General features: G+C 44.0%; 1 protein-coding gene across 2 annotated transcripts in view; it reads right to left on the bottom strand.

Moving 5' to 3' along the window:
- The window catches only part of trmt61b (tRNA methyltransferase 61B), a 79,973-nt gene that overhangs the window by 5,804 nt on the left and 55,829 nt on the right, over positions 1–18,340 (bottom strand). The window contains exon 7 of one of the 2 annotated variants that reach the window (XM_048531871.2): positions 12,532–14,142. The exons of the other annotated variant lie outside the window; for it this stretch is intronic. Within the exon in view, the coding sequence (XP_048387828.1) occupies positions 14,123–14,142 (20 nt within the window). The 3' untranslated portion in view covers positions 12,532–14,122. Of the gene's footprint in view, positions 1–12,531; positions 14,143–18,340 lie in introns of those variants that run through there. 2 annotated transcript variants of the gene reach the window in all.

Raw genomic sequence — 18,340 nt, forward strand, 5'->3', positions numbered from 1 at the left:
CTGTTATTGAGGTAGTCCAGTGGAGGTTCAACAAACCGATTTCCGGGATGGCAGGACTGACATAGAAGGGAAGACTGGATCAACTGGGCTAGTACTCCCTGGTATTTAGAAGAATGAGGAGGGATCTAATAGAAACATATAAAATCCTGATGAGAATGGACAGCCTGGACGTGGGAAAAATGTTCCTGATGTTGTCAAAGTCCAGAATTAGGGGTCACAGTCCAAGAACAAGGGACGATGTGGACAAGACTTTCAGCAACTGGTTTGAAGCAGGCGAGGACGATATTGGGTGATGCAATTAAGGTGAACATAAACAGTTTTCTGGTTATACAATTACTTTGTCTCCCTTGCGCTCTCTGTCTCACTGGCAGGTGATTGTTAGATCACACATATGAATAGTAACCTTAAGTTCCTTTTTTTAGCACACAAATGCCATCTGGTGGTTATTTCATGATGTAGTTTCATTTTTCAGTGCAAGTATTTCTCCTTCAGTCAACACCACCAAAAATATGACCTGCCTCTGTCACTTAGCTGCTACTTGTGAAAACCCTGCTTTTCCAATATTGCAGTGTCCATTTACAAAAATAGTTTTGTTTATAAAGCATTGCCAGAATGTGAAGGTGCTGTTGAAATAGGGCCTTTCCGTAAATCAGGCAATTTTCTGATATATCCAAAATCCCATTGTTAAATTTTTATTGCTGTTCTTGTTTAAAATTAGTATTTACTACGTTGTATTTCATCTGCTCGGCTTTTGGCCACACAAGCAAGTTGTCCAAATCACATTGAAACATATCTGCATTCTCCTCAGACCTCACCATCCCACTGAGCTTTGTGGGAAAGAGCGAGTGAAGTGGAGTGGAATGGAATGGAATGTCCTTTTTCTACAGTGTGAAAGCCATCACTTTTTTATTAGTCTCTTCTGTTCCAAATAAGAATGGAGCTAGTAGCAAGGCAGCTAGTGATCAAAGATAATACTTCAGTCTTCCTTGTATTTCTGTAGAGAAAATTGTTGCTCAGTTTTTTCTTTTTGTTTGTTTGTTGAAATATTTTCATGCTTTTTAAAAAGCAAGCTGATGCTTTTCCATCCATAGGAAGCTGAGTTGCAGCTTGTGGCAGTCAATATAGATAGAATTTCAGGATCAAGAAAATGGCTATTTATGTGGGACAAAGATAATGAGGTAGTGATACAAGAATTAAATGAGCATTCACCTCCCAGTTGTGATAGAAAGAGTTAAACTTGAAACAAGATAAGCAATCATCGCTGGAAGAATTTTAAGGTGCCCACTTCCCAAAGCATGACAATTTGTGAATGTGCATTGTTGCCAATTTTGCTGTCAGCATTGTTGTGAAACGTGTGTAGACTCGATCAAAATAATGGTGTCATTAAGATGTACAGCATGGAAACAACTTTGGTTCAACTCATCCGTGCTGACCCGCTATCCTTGATAAGTCTATTTGCCAGCATCTAAACCCTTCCTATTCATTTACCTATCCAGATGCCTTTTAAATGTTATAATTGTACCAGCCTCTTTCCTCTGGCAGCTCGTTCTATACACGCACCACCTTCTGCATGAAAATGTTGACCCTTGGGTTCCTTTTAAATCTTTCTCCTCCCACCTTAAAACCTATACTCTCTAGTTTTGTACTCTCCTAGCCCAGGGAAAAGACCTTGTCATTTTTATCCTTTCCATGCCCCTCATGATTTTATAAACCTCTATAAGGTCACCCGTCAGCTTTTGATGCTCTGGGGAAAATAGCCCCAGCCTATTTAGTCTCTCCCTATAGTTTAAATCTGGCAACATTCTTGTCAGTTTTTTTCTGAACCCTCTCAAATTTCACAACATCCTTTCTATGGCAAGGTGACTGGAATTGCAAACAGTATTCCACAAGTGGCCTAACCAATGTCCTTTTCAGCTGCAACATGACATCCCAGCTCCTATACTTACTGCACTGTCTAATAAAGTCAAGCGTACCAAATGCTGCCTTCACTGTCCTATATATGTGTGACTCCACTTGCAAGGAACTATGAACCTGCATTGCAATGTCTCTTCGTTCAGCAACACTTCGCAGGACCTTCCCATTAAGTGTATCAGTCCTGCCTGATTTGCCTTTCTAAAAGAAAGGCAGCACCTCACATTTATGTAGATTAAACTCCATCTGCCACTTCTCGGCCCATCAGCCCATCTGCTCAAGATCACATTGTACTCTGAGGTAACCTTTGCTGTCCACTGTACCTCTGATTTTGGTGTCATCTGCAAACTTACTTACCATATCTCTTGTGTTCATACCCAAATCATTTAGAAATACTGACAGAATGATGCATTCATAAAGAAAATTTTCTCTGCTTCTCATCTAAATAGACAACTAAACCTGTTTTAAGTTAACCGACAACTAAATTAGTCAAAATATAGCTTGCAGTTTCAATCATAAATAAGTGTTTGAGTAGTATGTTCTAAAGGAGGGATATCCATCCATCCTTAGCTGTGACAATTTGCCTTCTGAATCCTGGATGCTTGTGTCCTCTTTATAGAGACATACAATGCAAAAGACTATTTTGGCCCATCATTTTTGTACTGGCTGTCTGATTTATTCAATTCATCTTGTTCCCTAGCTCTTTCCAAATATGTGATTATTAACGTTGTTTGTATCTGTTTCTTGGCGGATAAATACCAAACCAGGACACTTAATACTATTAGTATCGTCATTCTGAGAGAAGCAAATTAATAGATTTCAATTTTGAGAGCTCAACTTCTCTGCATGTGTTGATTTTAATGCGGACCTGAAACAGCCAAAGGTAGAAAGCTTCTCAGGGCTTTAGCAGAATGGCTGTACCGTTCTCCAAGGTCTGGTTTTGGCAAGCATGTGAGAAGGTAACGTGAAGCACAAGAAAAAGGAAAACACAGCCTTTATCATGCTTCCTGCAATTGGAGCTCTTAACAATAGAGGTCGAGGCTACCAGCTAGGCCTCAGGAGAGAATGTGAATCAGCAACCATGTACATGCTCTCAAAGATGACTAATGTGTGTCACAGACCTATTAGCCTTTGCTGCCAGAAGAATTTTCATACATTAAAGTGTCTTGAAAGATGTCAGGCTGCCTTTTGCTCATTACTGAAGAGATTCTCAACAAAGGGTGTAGAATAACACTGAGTGAAACCTTTGTCTCATCAGACAAAAATGCCATGGTTAGTTTCCTTGTCCGAAGTGTGAGCAATTAACCTGCCACATGTTTTAAAATTCAGTCATGGGATGTGGGCATCACTGGCCAGGCCGGCATTTATTGCCTGTCTTTAGCTGCCCTTGAGAAGGTAACAGTGAGCTGTCTTCTTGAACTGCTGTAGTCTGTGGTACTCTCAAGATGCTGTTCAGGAGGGAGCACTAGGATTTTGACCCAGTTCATTCTGAAAATACTTAACAGTTTTAACTTGTGTAGTCTAACAGTTCTGTTCACTAATTCATAATTATGATCCCTGACTTTATTAGATATTTCTGGTTTGCTATATTTTAGAGGTCAAAAGCCTTTAACTTTTATGTAGCTTCTAACACCCCACCCTCTGCTTGCCACTTGCTTCATCGAACTCAGTCAGCAATTTTTAACTTCCTCCTGTACCTTTTAAATATGCTATACTATTCACCAGGTAGAAGCCTTCACCGTTCCATCTGGTAGCAAGTCTTGCCCTCTTGTTACCCGTTGGGCAAGATGTTTTTTGGAGAATTCCTTATTTTAACCCTGAAATTCTTCTGAATTTCAAGTACTCCAAAATTCTACATAAGACCGGAGTATATGTGTTGGGTCTTGATAGTAGGGGTAGGGATAAATTCTGAGCTTTGGGTGGAAAATAAACGTATATTGGGAGAAAAAGTATTGGAATCATTTTGAGGCTGGGACCTCAACCAACTGGAGCTGTTGATCTGCAAGTGTCAAATAGGCATCCTGCTGTAACCTGTCACAATACGACTGGCACTGTCATTGGGCTTGGAGGGGGGGGAAGAGAGAGGAGATTGGCGCAGAACGCAGCATAAAGGGAATTCATTTGGGCAGAAAGCCTGTATAGTCTGGAGCAGCAGAACTCCTGTTCCTCTTAGCCCAAGAAATATCATTTTAAATTCACTTTCTTGGGGCATCCAGCAACCAGAATCCTGCTTAGCACAGATGGAGATGGTTCTGTTCTTTGGAAATCCATCATCCAGACCCAGAACATTTGCTACACAAGTTCTTCAGGGCAACATGTTTGATACAACTGTCATCGGCTTGCTGATGATTGCTGAGTGTTCAATTATAGTTGCAATTTGTCAGATAACAAAGAAGTTCATACCTGCCTGCAGGAAACCAGAAGTATTTTTTCATGTTAGTTCACAGAATGTGTTCACTGCTGAGCAGCCAAACACTTGTTGCCCATCCCCAATTGCCCTTGAGAAAAAGGTGGTGACTTTCCTTCTTAAAAGTCCTTGGGATGCAGGGATACCTATAATCTTGTTAGGTAAAGAATTCCAGGATGTTGACGCACCAGCAATCTATATTTAAGTCAGTGTGGTGAATGGCTTGGATTGGAACATGCAGCTGTTTTTTCCATGTCTCTTGCCTTTGTCCTTCTAGACATGAAACTTGGGAGTTTGAAAAGTGCTGTTGATGGAGACTTGGTGAGTTAGTGCATCCAAGCTTGTATGGTGTGAATGTTCATTGCCTGACTGACCCAATGACAATGACTATCTCCATCACAAGTGTCTAACCAGCTTTGCGTTATGTCAGTGATTCTCTCCACGTTAAATTACTGAGAATCACTGCTGACCAGAAAGTGAACTGGTCACATTAATGAGTTACTATAACTGCAAGACAAAGAAAATTACCTTCCCGTTCCCCAAAGCAGGAGTGTACACTTTCCTAGATGAATGTAGCGCCAAGCTACTTCAGAAGCTTGCCATCTTCCAGAACAAAACAGCCTGCCTGATCAGCACCCCATCCACAAACATTCATTCTCTCTCTAACCTTGAGCTGTGCATGTTACTTTCTACTGTAAGCCCAAGATTAAATACCCTTCAGATGCAAATAGGAATCTTATTTAGAGCTGAAAATTCTCCATCCCTTCAACTCAAAATGTTGGAAAAATGATGTAAATCAGTCTTATATCAATAGCAGAGTATCCATGAGTTTTCAGTTCATTTTATTATTGTTCATTCATGGGATGTTGGCATCACTGACTGGGCCATCATTTCCTGTCCATCCCAGTTGCCCTTGAAAATCACAGTGAGCTGCCTTCTTGAATGTTGCTGTCCATTTGATGTAGGTACATATGTCATTGTTGAGGTAGTTCCAGGATACCAACCCTGCAGCAATATATTTCCAAGTCAGAATGATGAGGAACATGGAGAGGAACTTTGCAGGTAGAGATGTTTCTATGTGTCTGCATCTGTTGCCCTGCCAGATTGTAGTGTTCTTGAGTTTGAAAAGTGTTGTCTAAAGAGCCTTGGTGAACTTCGTGCACACATCTTGTAGATCGTAAATATTGCTGTTACTGTGTGTTGGTAATGGAGTGAATGTTTGTGGATATGGTGCCGATGACGTAGGTTGTTTTGTCGTGAGTGGTATTAAGCGTCTTGAGAGTTGTTAGAGCTGCACTCATTCAGACACACGGGAGACTATTCCATCATACTCCCGATGTATGCCTTGTTAATGATGTACAGGGTTTGGGAAGTCGGTGGTCATTTACTTGCTACACAGCCCCTAAAGTCTAACCCCTGTTCTTGTAGTCGCTGTGACCAGCAATATTATGACAAGTCCATTTCAGGTTCTTGTTGATGGGAACCCCTAGGATGTTGATAGTAGTCATGGCACAGATGTTATTTGCCACTTTGTCAGCCCTGGATATTGTCCCATCATTTTGCATTTGAACATAGACTTCTTTAGTAACTGAGGATTGGTGCTGTTCTTTATACAATCATCAGTGAATATTGCCACTTCTGATCTTTTGATAGAAGCAAGATTATTGAAACCACGGTACCAGCTGAGATGACTGACCTCAACGATCTTCCTTTGTAGCAGCTATGAGTTCAACCAGCAGCAATTTTTCACTGATAATAGTATCAGAGATAATGGGAACTGCAGATGCTGGAGAATCCAAGATAATAAAATGTGAGGCTGGATGAACACAGCAGGCCAAGCAGCATCTCAGGAGCACAAAAGCTGACGTTTCGGGCCTAGACCCTTCTTCAGAGAGGGGGATGGGGAGAGGGAACTGGAATAAATAGGGAGAGAGGGGGAGGCGGACCGAAGATGGAGAGTAAAGAAGATAGGTGGAGAGAGTATAGGTGGGGAGGTAGGGAGGGGATAGGTCAGTCCAGGGAAGACGGACAGGTCAAGGAGGTGGGATGAGGTTAGTAGGTAGATAGGGGTGCAGCTTGGGGTGGGAGGAAGAACAGGTTAGGGAGGCAGAGACAGGTTGGACTGGTTTTGGGATGCAGTGGGGGGGGGGGAAGAGCTGGGCTGGTTGTGTGGTGCAGTGGGGGGAGGAGACGAACTGGGCTAGTTTAGGGATGCAGTTGGGGAAGGGGAGATTTTGAAACTGGTGAAGTCTACATTGATACCATTAGGCTGCAGGGTTCCCAGGCGGAATATGAGTTGCTGTTCCTGCAACCTTTGGGTGGCATCATTGTGGCACTGCAGGAGGCCCATGATGGACATGTCATCTAAAGAATGGGAGGGGGAGTGGAAATGGTTTGCGACTGGGAGGTGCAGTTGTTTGTTGCGAACTGAGCGGAGGTGTTCTGCAAAGCGGTCTCCAAGCCTCCGCTTGGTTTCCCCAATGTAGAGGGAGCCACACCGGGTACAGTGGATGCAGTATACCACATTGGCAGATGTGCAGGTGAACCTCTGCTTAATGTGGAATGTCATCTTGGGGCCTGGGATAGGGGTGAGGGAGGAGGTGTGGGGGCAAGTGTAGCATTTCCTGCGGTTGCAGGGGAAGGTGCCAGGTGTGGTGGGGTTGGAGGGCAGTGTGGAGCGAACAAGGGAGTCAACCAGCTTGTAACTGATGTCCATTTCAAGCCCACCGACTCCCACAGCTACCTAGAATACACCTCCTCCCACCCACCCTCCTGCAAAAATTCCATCCCCTATTCCCATTCCTCCGCCTCTGCCGCATCTGCTCCCACAATAAGACATTCCACTCCCGCACATCCCAGATGTCCAAGTTCTTCAAGGACCGCAACTTTCCCCCCACAGTGATCGAGAACGCCCTTGACTGCGTCTCCCGTATTTCCCGCAACACATCCCTCACACCCCGCCCCCGCCACAACCGCCCAAAGAGGATCCCCCTCATTCTCTCACACCACCCTACTAACCTCCGGATACAACGCATCATCCTCCGACACTTCCGCCATTTACAATCCGACCCCACCACCCAAGACATTTTTCCATCCCCACCCCTGTCTGCTTTCCGGAGAGACCACTCTCTCCGTGACTCCCTTGTTCGCTCCACACTGCCCTCCAACCCCACCGCACCTGGCACCTTCCCCTGCAACCGCAGGAAATGCTACACTTGCCCCCACACCACCTCCCTCACCCCTATCCCAGGCCCCAAGATGACATTCCACATTAAGCAGAGGTTCACCTGCACATCTGCCAATGTGGTATACTGCATCCACTGTACCCGGTGTGGCTCCCTCTACATTGGGGAAACCAAGCGGAGGCTTGGAGACCGCTTTGCAGAACACCTCCGCTCAGTTCGCAACAAACAACTGCACCTCCCAGTCGCAAACCATTTCCACTCCCCCTCCCATTCTTTAGATGACATGTCCATCGTGGGCCTCCTGCAGTGCCACAATGATGCCACCCGAAGGTTGCAGGAACAGCAACTCATATTCCGCCTGGGAACCCTGCAGCCTAATGGTATCAATGTGGACTTCACCAGTTTCAAAATCTCCCCTTCCCCAACTGCATCCCAAAACCAGCCCAGTTCGTCCCCTCCCCCCACTGCACCACACAACCAGCCCAGCTCTTCCCCCCCCACCCACTGCATCCCAAAACCAGTCCAACCTGTCTGTGCCTCCCTAACCTGTTCTTCCTCTCACCCATCCCTTCCTCCCACCCCAAGCCGCACCCCTATCTACCTACTAACCTCATCCCACCTCCTTGACCTGTCCGTCTTCCCTGGACTGACCTATCCCCTCCCTACCTCCCCACCTACACTCTCTCCACCTATCTTCGTTACTCTCCATCTTCGGTCCGCCTCCCCCTCTTTTCCTATTTATTCCAGTTCCCTCTCCCCATCCCCCTCTCTGATGAAGAGTCTAGGCCCGAAACGTCAGCTTTTGTGCTCCTGAGATGCTGCTTGGCCTGCTGTGTTCATCCAGCCTCACGTTTTATTATCTAGCATTTTTTCACTCTTCATTCTCATTTTGCTAGGGCTCCTTGACGTCAGGAGCAATCATTCTTGCCTCACCTCTGAAATTTAGCTCTTTGTTTCTGATGTTTGAATGAAAATCATCATTTAGACCAAAATTGCTCTAATTATCATATGTAATTGATGCTGGACACTGTGGCTAAACTGCAAATGTTTGTATGAAGCCAAAGACAAGTTGCACGTTTTATCATGAACAACTTTTCTCTGCCGCCTTCTTTCCAGCCCTTAATTTCCCACCCCACCATCAACCTTTCACCCTCATCCCAGTTCAATCACTTCAGTCCCATCCCCTACATTTGTTTAATTTTCATCACCTTAACCGCCTTATTCACATTTGTTCCCTTTTCCACATATCCACTCCCCTCACATCCTTCACCCCCCGTATCCCAGCGAGTCCATAACAATCCTCTGAAGGGTATCCACTCAGGCCCACTACTCCCTACATCTCTGTAAACCTCCGTTCTTGCTGCGTGACTGGCCTACCTTGCACACAATGGTCTATTTAGCATGGCCAATCCACCGAAGCTGCACATCTTTCTTTGGCTGTCGGAGGAAATCCTCGCAGACAGGGAATTGCAGAGAATCTCTCAGAATTGTAAACTCCATGCAGTCACCTTAGGGTAGGATTGAACCCGGGTCCTTGGCTCTGTGAGGCAGCAATGCTAACCACTGAGTCATATCCCTCCCCTTCTGTTGTCCTTCCTCGCGGCTCTCCCGCTTCACCATTTAAAACCCGCGTGCGGTACATTCCAACATGATCGGTTTGATACCTCGCGCGGCGCGCCGGCGCAGTGTGAGGCCGACAGGACGAGGGGTTGGTCCGTCTTCGCCGAGTCCAGAGCCAATGGGCGACGAGCGGCCTGTTTTGTGTGAGGAGGGGGCGGTAAAGTCGATGAAGGCGCGAGCGAGGGAAGCACGTGCTGTGGCGCGAGGCTGGCAGCGCGGACGGAGGGTTTACTTCCCGATTTTGTGTCTGGCTGCGGAGAGTCGGGGATTGGAGGTGACCTACTGGCCAATGTCCTCTGTTTAGGTAAGATTAATACCACCACAGAACACCAGGCATGAATCCAAAGCATCAGAGAGCTTTCTTTTCAATTATGTTCGACAGTTGTGCTCCGTCTTTCGAGTTCAAAATGGGAGAGAGTTGAGGACTCGACTTAAAGGAGGCGCCATTCGCTGGCAGTTTGTTGAGAAGAACTAATGCTGTTGCATGTCTTTTGTTTGATTTGGGTGTTTGAAAGGAATGAACCGCCAGTGGAATCTTGCCAGCAGCATCTCTTTTCCTTGCAATTTGGGCTGTATTATTGTTTGATTTGGGGGTGAGGTTGGTGATTTGTGGACATGTCAACGGGATACTGATTTTTGTGTTGCAAAACTGGATTGGAATGCAGAACAAACGGCACGCCCTTGCTTTCCAGTTGTTCAACAGGTGTCAACAAAATATTCTGAAGTGTAAGCCACCTGGTTCTGTTTCGATGGATAATCAGTTGAGAGAAAGGGCTCTCTTCAGAAATTAACATGAAGTTGGACCACCCATATATGGTGTTAAAGAATAATGGACTTTGGTGCAGTGGTAATGCTACTAGCTAAAGATTCAAGTTAATTCCCTGAAAACCAAATCCAGTTTGATCAGATTACCACCCTGCACTCTTGATCATTAGCAAAGTGAGAAAGTTGTCATCAACAAAGCTTTAAGTAACAGGTGGTGACGTGATAAACTAAATGGCCATTTTCTGTTCCGTAACAATTCTGTGAGTTAGCACTTATATGACAGTGACTTGCTCGCTAATGTGCAGTTTGTGTTCTGCCTGTTACACTTGGCTATTGCTTTTACACTGTTAGTCCAATTTTGAATAGTTGAATTCAGGTGAGGTAAGAGTGACTGCACTTGCAATCAAGGCACCATATAGCTAATGTAACATCAAGGAGCTGTATCAAAATCCAAGTTGATGGGAGCTGTGAGGAAAACTCTACTACTTGTAATCATATCAAGTGCAAAGGAAAAGGGTGATTGTTGTTAGGAGCCAATCATTCCCTAGTCCCAGGATATCACTACAGGAGTTTTGACTGGGTGGTTAATTAAATCAACCTGTTCAGAGTTGTTATGACACGCATCCAGGACTTGAATAACGGGCCTCGTGGCTCAGATGAAGAAGCTTTACCATTGCACCACACAAGGCCCCAGTTTTTCAGGGGAGATATTTTCCAAACAGCCTATATAGAGATGTTCTGTCTGGAGCAACTGGGACTTGTACCCAGGCCTCCTTGGCTCAGAGAAATGGACGCTTACCACTGTGCCACAACAGCCAATGTTCTTTTTAGTAAAACTATTCAGCGATGTTATTGCATATCTCTCGTGCAGGTTGGATTTGAACCTTAGCCTCATGGTCACAAGTGGGGACACTGTCATTGCACCACAAGAGCCCATTAAACCAGGATAGATATATTTTAATCAAGCTATTGGGTGACATTATGATACACCTCTGGAACAGGTGGGACCTGAACCCAGTCCTTCTGGCTCACAGGTACAGACACTACCATTGCACAACAAGAATCTAAACCCCCAGACAGCGACTTGAACCCTGGACCCTCAGATTAAAAGCCTGATGCTTACTAAGCCAGGGTAGATATCATTAATTAACCTGGTTAGTGAAGATATTTTACATACCTGGGGCAGGTGGGAATTTGAATCTGCATCTCCTGGTTCAGAGCCCTCCAACTGGAGTATAGGGCTGTTCTCTCATCAATGAGAGACAACTAGTGCTGGTTTAACCTGAGGGTCACCATGCCTTGCATGAGAGGAGAGTCGTTTGTGGTAATCTCTGAAGCAGGTGGGATGAACCTGGGTCTTCCAGCTCAGAGGTAGGGATGCTGCCACATCAGCCCCTACAAAGCCAAGTACATATTTTCTAATCACATTTCTGAAGCAGGTGGGACTTGAACCCAGGCCTCTTGGCCCAGAGGTAGAAACACCACAAAGTCAGAGTACTCACATTTTTCCCCAACAGGAATCCAATGAATGTTTTTGGATCCTGTTGCTCCTAATAAATGAAAATCAGAATGGATATTATTAATCAACCTGTCCATACATATTCTGATACCTGTGGAGCAGGCAAGTTTTGAAGTGCAGTCTCCTGGTTTAGATTAGATTCCCTACAGCGTGAAAACAGGCCCTTCGGCCCAACAGGTCCACACCGCCCCTTGAAGCATCCCACCCAGACCCTTCCCCCCTATAACCCACACACCCCTGAACACTATGGGCAATTTAGCATGGCCAATCCACTTAGCCTGCACATCTTTGGACTGTGGGAGGAAACCGGAGCACCCGGAGGAAACCCACGCAGACACGGGGAGAATGTGCAAACTCCGCACAGACAGTTGCCCGAGGCGGGAATCGAACCCGGGACCCTGGCGCTGTGAGGCTGGTTTAGTGGTGGCATACGACTACTGCACCACAAAATTCCACAAATCCAGGGTAGTATCTTAGGCTCAACCATCTTCAGCTGCATCAACAACCTTCCCTCCATCATAAGATTATTTTGGGGATTTTTGCTGACAATTTTTGTTCAGTGCAATTTGCGATTCCTCACACTGTTTATGTCCAAATGCAGCAAGACCTGGGTAGTATCCAGGCTTGGGATGACAAATGGCAAGACACATTTGCATTACACAAGTGTCATACAATGCCTGTTTCCAACAAGATAGAGTCCAACAATCTATCCTTGATATTCAACAGCATTATCAATGCTGAAATCCTCATGATCATCATTCTAGCAGCTGCCATTAACCAGGAACTTTGGATCAGCCGTATAGAATAGAATAAAATGCCCTTTACTGTCACGTGTAGTCAAGTACAGGAGGGTAGTGAAAAGTTTACAATGTTGTCTCACGTGGCACTTTCTTAGGTACAAAATACCTAGATACAGGTCTTGGATACAAAATAGAGAAATATAGGAAAAATTTATATAACTGAAGTAATTCATGGTGTAAGGTTTTAAAAAAAAACTTACTTTGGATGGCCAGTAGTAGATCAGCACAGGGGGCTTCCAAATGTGGCCTGACTGAACTCGCAAGCCACTGACCACCTGCACCGAGCCCCAGTCCAACAACTGTCCCTCTTTACTCAGGTTTACAGTACACTGGCCAACTCAGATCCACTCAGGCCTGCAGCCCGCTAGCCATCCCTCCATCACTCGGACCTTCTACTCCGGCCTGCTCTACTCCATGCCTCCAGCCTGCTCTGCGCTGCTGCTCTGAGGTGAGTTTTTCAAAAACACTTTCTTAAAAAAAAACTTGGAGAGGAAAAATGAAAAAAGGAAAGAATGTACAGACTGGACTCGCCCTGGCTGAGGAGCTTGCTCACTCAGCTGGCACCATGTTGGTATAAATACTGTGGCTGTAAAAATACACCAAATGTTGGGAATCCTTCAGCAACTGTTTCCCTAAACCATGTTCAATTTCTGGAAGGCATGTCAGGAGCATGATGTACTACTATAATCACCTCTGACTGTAGTATAAACAACAACTGAGAACTCAACATTATCCTCGACAAATCAGCTTACCTGATCAACATCCCATTCATTACCTTGAACACTCATTCCCTCCACCAATGGTGCATATCTCCATGATTCGCTGCAGTTAAGTTCCCCATGACTGTACCTTACCAATCCTGACCTTCTCTAGCTATATCGACGAAGACAGCAAGTGCACAGGAACAGTACCACTTGTGACTTCTCCAAGAAATGCACAATCCTGATTTAGAACTGTATCTGTTCCTTCACTGTCACTGGGTCAACACCCTAGTTTAACTGCACCTGGGGTGCACCTATAGGACATGGTTCAAAAGATTAACTCACCACCACCTCCTCAGTGGCAGCTATAAATTTCCAACAAATCGCATGAGTGAATAAAAGAAATGGTAGCTTTAAATTTTATTTAGCTCTTTGTGTCTCTGTTAGCCCTTTGCTAAGCAGTCCAAAGCTAGTTCCACTGTCCTGTTCTACCTTATACCTTCTAATACTTTTAAATATTTCCCAATCTTTCTCCTAAAGGAGAGCAGGCCTTTTTAATTCTGGGTGGTATATTCAGGCATGGTCAGGTCTGAACAAGTAGTAAACTCGCTGGAGTAATTTTAAATCCTGATTTACGTATATACATGTCCAAAAGTGACATATTACTGACTGGCAAGAAGTAGGGAGTGGCGAATTGCAGAAACAGTAACAGATAGCTAGGTTAAGTGATGGGAGTGTAGAGTAAGCCCAGAGGTGATGAGAGTAAAACAAAGTTTTTTTTAATCTAACTTATTTTTTTCTAATTGATCTGTTCAGAAATGATATTACAAACCTCTGGTGCAGGAGGGACTTGAAATGGGTCCCTCGTTTGTGTTGTAATGCCATCTTTCTTTCTTTTCATATGACATAGGGAATGCATGCCTAAATCAGTGGAGTAAACCAGCAATTATTTTGTGGTCTGGATATGATCATTTTTAATTACTGAACCTAAGTTCAGCTTGATTCAAGCAGGTTTGACTTGGAGGGCTAACTAACGTTGCCCCCCCCCCCTTCAAACTAGCCTCTGGTTCAGTCCGAACAATGTCATTGAGGTATGATTTGCATTTTTCAACTGGATCCTGCAGGCTTGGAGCATTTGTCCTTTTCTCCTGCAATTTAACATTGAATTGGTAAGATTGAGGCAGAAGAGATGTAATCAAAACCTTCATTCCATCTCACTTCTCCTGGGCCTGGCCTGCGAAGAGAAGAGAGTTAAAAGCATGATCAAGAAACTTTTTTTCCTCAACTTCTTCATGTGGCAAAACTTGGTGCATTAATGCAAACTTTACAGCTTGGCCCAGATAAATGCTATAGCATTTTCACAGGAAGTTTTCAGTCTCATTTTCTTCTGATCTCTTAATTTAAGTGATTAAAGCAAGATATTTAACCTGCAGATGAAGCTGGAACTCTGATTTCAATCATGCATTAATTTGTAGTAAATTGCACTAAGCTTACACCTTCTGTAAGGATTGCAGGCAAAGTGCAAGACTACATTCATGCTAGAAATTTCCTAATAATCGTCTTTATTTTACTTTATTTGTCTAGTCGTCTTTCAGGATTTTTATCATTCTTTCACCGCTTTTTTTTAAATTCAGGACATAATTTAATGGATCTTCCCCTCCCCAACTCCTCTCTGAAGGAGTAGGGATATTACATAAGAACTAAGAGCAGGAATAGGCCATCTGCCGCTCAAGTCTGCCCCGCCATTTAATAAAGTCATGGCTGATCTTTTTGAGACTCAGCTCCATTTACCCACCCAATCACCATAATCCTTAATTCCTTTACTGTTCAAAAATTTATCTAGCCTTGCCTTAAAAACATTCAGCGAGGCAGCTTCAACCGCTTCACTGGGCAGGGAATTCCACAGATTCACAACCCGTTGGGTGAAGAAGTTCTCCCTGACCTCAGTCCTACATCTCCTTCCCTTTATTTTAGGCGATGCCCTCTTACCCGAGTTTCACCTGCCAGAAGAAACAGTCTCCCTGCCTCCACCTTGTCTATTCCCTTCATAATCTTATATGTTTCTGTAAGATCTCCCCTCATTCTTCTGAATTCCAATGAGTATAATCCCAGTCTACTCAGTCTGTCCTCATAATTCAGCCCTCTCAACTCTGGAATCAACCAAATGAATCTCCTCTGCAACCCCTCCATTGCTAGTATATCTCTTCTCAAGGAATGAGACCAAAACTGCACACAGTACTCTAGGTGTGGCCTCTCCAGGACCCTATTACAGCTGCAGCATAGCCTCCCTGTCTTTAAACTCCATCCCTCTAGCAATGGCAGACAAAATTCCATTTGCCTTTTTAATTACCTGCTGCACCTGCAATTCTACTTTGAGCAATTCATGCACAAGGACACCCAAGTCCCTCTGCACAGCAGCATGCTGCAATATTTTACCATTTAAAACATTGTCCATTTTGCTGTTATTCCTACCAAAATGGATGACCTCACGCTTATCAACATTGTACTCCATCTGCCAGACCTTTGCCCAATCATTTAGACTATCTATATCCCTCTGCAGACTTTGTGTCTTCTGCACACTTTGCTCTACCATTCACCTTAGTGTAATCTGTAAATTTTGACACACCACACTCAGTCCCCAATTCCAAGTCATCTTTGTAAATTGTAAACAATTGTGTTCCCAACACTGATCCCTGAGGCACACCACTAGCCACTGACCGCCAACCGCAAAAACACCCATTTACCCCTACTCTTGCCTTCTACTGGTCAACCAATCCTCTATCCGTGCCAATATATTGCCTGTAATACTGTGTAACATTATCTTACGTAGCAGCCTTTGGTATGGCACCTTGTCAAATGCCCTCTGGAAATCCAGGTACACCACATCCACAGGTTCCCCATTGTCCACCATGCAAGTAATGTCCTCAAAGAATTCCACCAAATTAGTTAAACATGACCTACCCTTCATGAACCCATGCTAGGTGTTCCCAATGGGACAATTTATATTCAGTTGTCTTGCTACTTCTTCCTCAATGATAGATTCAAGCATTTTCCCCACTACCGATGTTAAGCTAACTGGCCTGTAGTTACCTGCTTTTTGTCCACTTCCTGACAAACAAGTCACATTGCCTGTTTTCCAATCTGTGGGAACCACCCCAGAGTCCAGTGAATTTTGGTCAATAGTTACTAGTGCATTTGCTATTTTCCCCCATCACTTCTTTTAGTACCCTGGGATGCATTTCATCAGGGCCAGGAGACTGGTCTGCCCTTTGCCCCATTAGCTTGCCCAGCACGGCCTCCTTAGTGATAATGATAGTTTCTAGTCCTCACCTGTGGTAACCTTCTTGCCATTAGTTTTCAGCATGTTATTTGGTCTTCCACCGTGAGGACCAACACAAAATAACTGTTTAATGTCTCGGCTATTTCCTCATTCCCAATTATTAAGGAATTCTCATCCTGTATAGGACCAATGTTTACCTTCGTGACTCTTTTACGATTCACATTTATACAAACTTTTGCTGCCTGTTTTTACATTCTGAGCTAGTTTACTCTCATAATCTATCTTACCTTTCTTTATAACTTTTTTTTGTGGCTTTCTGTTGGTCTTTAAAGATTTCCTAGTCTACTAGTTTCCCACTACTCTTTGCTTTTTTGTATGTTTTTTTTCAATCTGATACTTTATTTCCTTAGACATCCGTGGCTGACTCTGTCTTTTCCTACAGTTCTTCCTTATATTAAAATATGTTAAAACTGACATTATCTGCAGCCCATCAGTGTTCAGGTCAGTGTCAAGATCTTGCTTTATTGATTGCTCTTTGCAAAGTTTTGGTTCTAAAGGAGAGTCACACTGGATTTGATGTTAATTGTTTCTCTCTCCACAGATTCTGCCAGACCTGCTGAGTTTCTACAGCATTCTGTTTGTTTCAGAATTCCAGCATTCACTGTAATTTGCTTTTCTGTTGCTTTAAAAATAAGCTGTCGCCTTTATGAATGAAGCGATGCTCATCCTTTGAATAGTGTCATGAGGTAAGGGATTTCCTGTGGTCAACTACTTCAGTATTTTCATATGATCATCCCTTATGCTCCTTTTGCAAAATATGGATTGATCTTAGGGTTCCCCAACTTCTTGTACTACTGTGAAGGTTTGTGCCAAAAGTCCTTAATCCAGGTCATAGGAAAAAGATCTCCCTTATTAGCTTTCAACCTAGTCATAGAGTCATACATCATAGAAACAGGCCCTTGAGCCCCCTATTTCTGTGCTGGCCAGCAAACACCAAACTACACGAATTCCATTTCCCTGACTTAATCTGTAGTCTGCTATGCTCTGGCATCTTTAATACCTGTCCAGAACAGGAACCAACATATTTACAAATACAAAGTATTTAAATAAGCACTTACGATACCAAAGCATACAAAGCTTTGGGACAAGTGCATGAAAACGGGATGCACAAAATAGATGCTTGCTAACTGATACAGACATGATGGGCTAGAGGGCCTTTCTCAATGCTGTGATAATTCTGACTCTGACTGAACGATCTTTATCAATAGTGGTGATGCTGATCCACTCTTGATCTGTATTACATTCTTTATAATGAACTGGCAATATATCCTTTAATGGAAAATGTTAAAGTCCTCCTCCACTCAGATCTACATCAAAGATCTTGTCCTCAGCTCTTCCTCAACAAGTGTAGTTGAACATGATGAATTGGGACGGTGGCTTGGGCAGTCGGAGGTTCTTTCATGGGGTCCAGCATCAGTGTTTGAGTACTCCCAGGCAATTTTCTCCCAACTCTATACCACTGTGCTGGCACCTCTGCAGGGTCTCTGTGATGGTGGAACAGAACATGCAGGGATTTTGTTGTCTGGAACATGAATAATGAGGTGTGATTCCTTGTGCATAATTATGTCAAGATTGAATAGTCTGTAGGCCAGCTCTCTCCAGATATTGGCAAGGAGAAGTTTGCAGAATCTGCCATCGTTGTATCCAGTACCTCAACCTGTCCTTCGTGAACAATATGGTTGTGTTTTTTTTTAATAAGACTTCTTAGCAGTTTGTTATAACAGATTCCTTGCTCGGTGATTTCAGAGGCAAGTTCCTTTTATTCATTCATTGGATGAGGATGTCGCTGGGTAGACAGCATTTATTGCCCAGTTCTAATTACCCAGGGGACAGTTAAGCTTCAACCACATTGCTGTGGGTCTGGAGTCAAATGTAGGCCAGACCAGGTAAGGATGGCAGTTTCCTTTCTAAGGGACATTAGTGAACCAGATGGGGTTTTCCAACAATCAGCAGTGACTTCACAGTCGTCATTAGATTCTTAATTCCAGATATTTTATTGAATAAAAATTCCACCATGTACCATGGTGGGATTTGAACCCAGGTCCCCAGAACTTTATCTGGGTCTCTGGATTACCGGTCCAGTGATAATACC

Source organism: Stegostoma tigrinum, chromosome 4 (assembly GCF_030684315.1).
Source record: "Stegostoma tigrinum isolate sSteTig4 chromosome 4, sSteTig4.hap1, whole genome shotgun sequence".
Lineage (NCBI taxonomy): Eukaryota > Metazoa > Chordata > Chondrichthyes > Orectolobiformes > Stegostomatidae > Stegostoma > Stegostoma tigrinum.